This window comes from Stegodyphus dumicola, chromosome 12, assembly GCF_044657685.1.
Source record: "Stegodyphus dumicola isolate Sdum_Otavi_A_Nest chromosome 12, ASM4465768v1".
Taxonomy (NCBI): domain Eukaryota; kingdom Metazoa; phylum Arthropoda; class Arachnida; order Araneae; family Eresidae; genus Stegodyphus; species Stegodyphus dumicola.
The window spans coordinates 69,809,947-69,815,946 of NC_140779.1; the positions used below are offsets into that span (position 1 = coordinate 69,809,947).

Sequence of the window (6,000 nt, forward strand, 5' to 3'; positions counted from 1 at the left end):
GAAATGGCAAAACTTCTAGAATTTAGAGCAGGCATTGAAAGCAGAATTTAGAAAGGCACTAGGCAGCAGAATTTAGGATCCACAGAGATTGCATCACATGGGAAAATGCATAGTGCCAGTTATATGTATGATGCATTAAGAAATAGAATTTAGGATCCACAGAGATTGCATCAGGTGGGAAAATGCCTAGTGCCAGTTATGTGTATGATGCATTAAGAAATATTGGATGAATCATTTAAATTGTAAGTTTTCAATTTCTTCATTAATAAAAAAATCCCTTTCTATAATGCCTTCCCATGTGATAAGATTAGAAGCATTTTCGATATTTTCCACTAAACACATCTAGTGAAAAGTAGAGAAAATAAAGAGAAGATAAACATGTTAAGATTCTAGTATCAGAAGTAAAACATTCAAATATTATGTTTTCATTATTCTTCCAGATGTTCTCCAAAAAGTAAGAAATTCATTGCAAACGTTCTGTGAAATACATTCATTACTTTTAGAACAGGCATTGGAAGCAAAATTTACAAAGGCAACAAGCAGCACAATTTAGTGTGTATGATGCATTAAGCATATTAGATGAATCGTTTAAATTGTCAGTTTTCAATTTCTTTATTAATAAAAAATTATTTTCTATAATGTCTGTCCATATGATAAGATTAGAAGCATTTTTGATATTTATGCTTGTGTCTAGTGAAAAATAAAGAAAATAAAGGGAAAATAAAAATGTTAAGGAAAAGATTCTAGTATCAGAACTAAAACATTCAACTATTATGTTTTTATTGCTCTTCCAGATGTTCTCCAAAAAGTAAGAAATTATGTATTAATACCATGGAGACATTTTTCATTTTGACACATATTTCTCATATCTTTTAGAATCGTGGGTCTATAAATCTTGCCTTCAAATCCTTCTAAGCTTTCCAAGCTGCAATGTCTAAAATCCTAAAGAAAAATTATCCCTACAATTATGTAACAGCAAAAAGCCAGAAATATTTGGGAAAAAATATGGAGCGGAAAAGTATAAAATTAATTTTATAGAGAAAACTGATACACAATCTGAGAATTTTGAATATTCAGAGACAATTACATGGGAAAAACTCTTACTATGAAAAAATAAGACATTTTTAATTAATTACATAGCTAATTTTGCTTTTGCTAAGAGGTGTTTCGTAAAGCATTATACCTCGTTTATTTTTGATTCAAAATATTGTATAATAAGTGGCCAAAATTTATCAATGTTACAATGTTTCCAAAAAAAAATCATCGAAAAATTCTCAGATCTCGGAATTAAAAAGTTTCTATACAAACTAATCTTAAAATCACCAAAATGCTGAAAATTCGTCAAATTTAGAACCGTTTAATAAAAGAATTCACTTCCCCAAAATCAAAAAGTTGTTTAAGAGCTCTTTATTAGAAAAAAATGAATTTTTAAACGTTTATGTTTGACTTCTTCCTTAGAAACTCGAATAGTATCCTATCATTTATATTAGAAATAGAAACAAATTATAACTCATGAACCCATTCAAAAGATAACCATATATACGACAATGAATCGCCAAAAATATTCCTCCAAAATGCTAATTCACACTCAAAATGACAGTTGTAAAAACAGACAGAAATTTCAGATGATTAAAACTAAGGACCTTTTGCTGATTTTGGTCAAAATTAAGGACTTTTAAGAACCAAAAGGGATTCCAAAAAATCTAAGGGCTTTTAAGGACTCTTAAGAACCGTATGAACCCTGTCCATTGCTGGCAAATTTCAGAAGCGAGAGATTTTAAAATAGTGTTCACGGTTTATTTATAAAAATCCTTGGAACATGAATTACAACAAAAAGAACGCATTAAAAAATGGTGGCGTTGCACGACTGAAGAATTGTTATTCACATGCTTGGCATATTCTGAAAATGTGACGTCTTTTATTAAGGTGACTGCGATAATAAGTACCTTCTAAACTATGTTAAAATTTATTGAAAACAAATAACTATACAAGAGATTCATATAAGAGCACACACACGTACACAAAATTTAAAAACTGACATTACATCAGAATGATATAAAGAATGATTTCATCAGAATGATATGAAAATTATATATTAAAGAATACGAAAACTTCCAGCTCCTTACTATCTTATCATAAACAGCCTTCGATAATAGTTTACATTCTGCATTTATTAATGACGAGCAGAACAACAGCATCTTATATTTAGTATTCTGTCAATAGAAATCTTTTCTTTTAAATATATGTCGACGAAAATAAATGTTCTATCTATGGATGCAGAATGAAACTAAGCACAAAATTCAAACTCTTTCATTAATCGTTCTCCAGATGGAAGGTATTTTAAGAATGATCGCCGAAAATTTCTCATTTAATGACATAACATAACCAAAAAATAGGTATCTGGAAACTTATTTTCGAAAATACAGATAATTTCTTTAACAAAATAATAGGAATACTTACATCTAAATGTATGAAAACATGGATGTTCACCCTTGCCAAAACTCTTCCCTAATTTAATTTCCTTAACTTCATTTGACAAGCCTAGTTTATCAGCCATGATGGTGTACTACGAATTATAATTAAAAGTACTATTTCTCATCCATAATACCATTTTCTAACCGTATAAAAAATTATTAAATCCTTTAGCACCACATTCTTCACAGATTGCCCACAATTCATGTCATGCCTAAACACGGTTACGGTCTCGCAATAAAAAATAAAGAGAAGCAGACGAATTTACACATGGCATTAAAACGAGGCGTAACCACTCTCCTAAACAACATTAACGATAAAAGCGTTCAATTAATGTGGAACTGGGAATGAACTAACATTATTCGGCTTAAAGTTTCTTAAAATGATATCAAATAAATTTGTGATTTTTCGCATTTAATTTTATTTGAAGTTTCAGTTTTTCTAGAAACTATTCAGAAATTCAGTAAAATGAAGCAACTGCGTATTTTGGCTGTCATATCTGTAGACCTATCAGCTGAGTATCGCAGTGGAACAATTGCCTGTCTTGGCCCCGTGCTATTGTAAATCATTAATATTTAACTGAGAGATTAAGAGATTTACCGCTGTTTTCTTGGAAATCTCTTTTCAGTCTTTACAATTCCGCTGAGTAAAAACCTAGACTATTGGTTTCCCAACTTGTGGTCTGCGTGCACTTCTCCAGAGCTCTATAACCCATGAATGCAGGGTATGATGTCTTCATAGATTTAATAACCCATAGCGGAAGAAAAATAGCATTTCAAAAACAAAGTCTGTCGGAGTTCGGACTCATTTATAAGATAAATTCAAAATCTTGACTGAGACCGCGAAATTGGTATTATTATTTTTAAGTTCATTCAGTACAAATACCAAAACAACATATACAAAGTTAATTTAAATAGCAAATTAGATATTCGTCTGAAGTTACCATCAATTAAAGCTAAAATGAGAAAACTATGCAAAGTAATTAAACTGCAACACTCTCATTAAAAGTTTATTTATTATTGTTAGAACTAAGCCACAGTTGTTATCTTTTATTTATAGTTTGACATTGTGAGAGTGGCGAACTTTTGATCTTCGGTTTATTGTTCTACGGATTTTGAAAATAAAGATAACGTTTTGGAATATTAGATGTAAAATAATTTTAGTTCAAGTGTATTAGGGAAAAGGACGAAAGTTAGTTCTTGCAAATCTTAAACAAACACTGACCAGGACGTGATCGGTAAAAGAAGTCAAAGTAACTTTATTTGATTTTATCAAAATGGAATTGTTAGTTGAGAAACAGCCGCCCAGACGGTATAGTGGTTAGGGAATCCTGACTGCGATACCGAAGGGCCTGGGTTCGAATTTCGGAGAAGGCATGGTTGTAAATGTCCATCCCCTCAAAGGAAGAGATGGTGGCTCAACTATTAGGTGCCTCCATAATAAAGAGACCACCACATCTGGCTTTGTATAGATTAATGGACTGTGTTACACTGTAACTGTTCACAAAGATTCTGCCTTCAGCCTCCGTGGGTGAAGGTCGCTCTTCTGCTGCTCTCATGGTGAGCCATGACCCTAAGCCGAACCATGAGGTTCTTCCGCCGGATAAAAGCTTTTCCGGGCTAAATCGCAGAATAGGCTGCATCAGTCGATGCTGTGTTTACTTCTCTTATGCTTGGACACGCCTTTTTATGACGTAATATTGGTTACGCCTCTCCTTAAAAAGAAGTTATAAGTGTTAACTTCCTTTTGTAGTTAATCATTCATAAAATGGTTGTAAGAGACAAACAAACATTTATTTAAAGATAAATCTTAATAACCTACACGTAACGTATTCGTAAACGTACATAACTTAACAATCGTACTTACTGCATCGTACCATTAAACATTTAAAGCGTATATCATCTGAATATCTTTTTTAAAATTATAAATAGAACGACATCCAGAAATTAGCTGTTGCCATTTTCTCAATAGATATTTTGTGTAATAACAATTAAATAATTTACAATCGTGCTTACATTCGACCATTCTGACTTTTCAATTGTCCTCAATTGAACCAAATTTTGTCATACATTAAAGCAACAAATAAACAACAAAGTATAATAAGTAGGTAGGAAAAAAAATCAAATCAAATATAATTTAAAAAAATCTATTAAGTCCTACACAAAGTCTCTATAGCGCAATGGTTTGCGCACTATTCGCTTGGACCTTTTAAGTTCGTCGTCAACCTCGTCATTATCATCATCTTCTGTATTTCTGGAAATGATGGCCTCCGAAGATCTGTTTTTAGCACGTGAATCAGCTTGGTGGGGCTTTCGACAACCCATTTTTGATCTGTAAAGTGGACAAGATCTAGATCCTTGACCGCGTGGCTGCTGTTCTTCGTCATTTGCTTCAGTATCTTTACTAGTTGCTTCTCCTTCCATTCTACTTTGACTGCATTCAGTGTCATTCCTATGATAGTGAGTTTTGATATTAAAGCACCTTTGATAAAATCGTTTAAGGTTCCAGTGATTTTCTCTTCCACCTCCTGAAACTCTTTCTTCGTTTTTTCTTCCATTTTGTTCATCTTCACTTCCATCACGTCCAACGTTTCGTGGAAGACCTATGGATAGATAACGACAATATTGCCTGAAGTAAGGATGACGTAATTGCCTTCCTACGGGCCTTTGAGGTTGTAATTGCTGCTTATCATCCACATTCTCTTGGCTCTGACTACCATCACTTTCGTCATTCTGTCTTTGCCTTGGCATGAAATGGTGTTTAGGAAACAGTTGGCCACAGTGTCGATTTCTATTTGCAGCATAAGGACTATTTTTTACCGAAGTGCGATTCAGTCCAATCAAATTTGCAGCTTCATTCCCTTTCTTTCGAACAACTTCAAGTGCACCTAAATTCACCATTTCTTACACTTCGAACAACACATTTTGTATTGTTTTTCTTTACTGCAGTTTGATGAACGAATATATCTTCTTTAGGATCCATTTTTATGAGATCAGTGCACCCGAGTTATGAAATATTCAGTGAGAAGCAATCTCTGTATTCATTCGAAAAACGCAATAACTCTTGCTGGTGATCAACGTCGAGATCCGAGCCAATTTTAACTTGGCTTAAACTTATAGGAACTTTTATGTTGTTAATATTTTCCGTTTTTGCTAAGTTCGAGCTCAATTCAGAAATTTCAGTATTTAAACATAGTTCAACTTCTTCTGCCCTCCCAACGCATTGATCTTTTTGGAGCTTAACACTTCTATCGCCAACGTTAATCACTGGTATACAAGTTTCGCCATTTTTACTTTCTAATAAACAGCTTATATTTTCGGAAGGATTTTCTATCATAATTAATCCATTATCTACAGAATCTGTTTGAGAACTGACAAGACTGATCGTATTTTTCTCTAATTCATTTTCCTCAAGAGCTTTAAGGCAGACTCGGTTTATTTTTTCATCAATTTGGAAGTTACTAAATATTTCATCTTCTCTATACCCGAAGTGAAATCTCTTTCCTATTCTGACATAAGCGATGTGAGG

The 6,000-nt window shown here is 32.9% G+C and overlaps 1 protein-coding gene across 2 annotated transcripts in view; it reads right to left on the reverse strand.

Annotated features, from left to right (window-relative positions):
- The window catches only part of Eaf (ELL-associated factor), a 121,393-nt gene extending 118,697 nt beyond the window's left edge, over positions 1-2,696 (reverse strand). Inside the window, exon 1 of one of the 2 annotated variants that reach the window (XM_085806539.1) lies at positions 2,461-2,696. In XM_085806539.1, the coding sequence (XP_085662665.1) occupies positions 2,461-2,557 (97 nt within the window). In that variant the 5' untranslated portion in view covers positions 2,558-2,696. The remainder of the gene's footprint in view (positions 1-2,460) is intronic. The other variant, XM_085806538.1, reaches the window with a different exon arrangement.
- Positions 2,697-6,000: the final 3,304 nt, after the last annotated feature.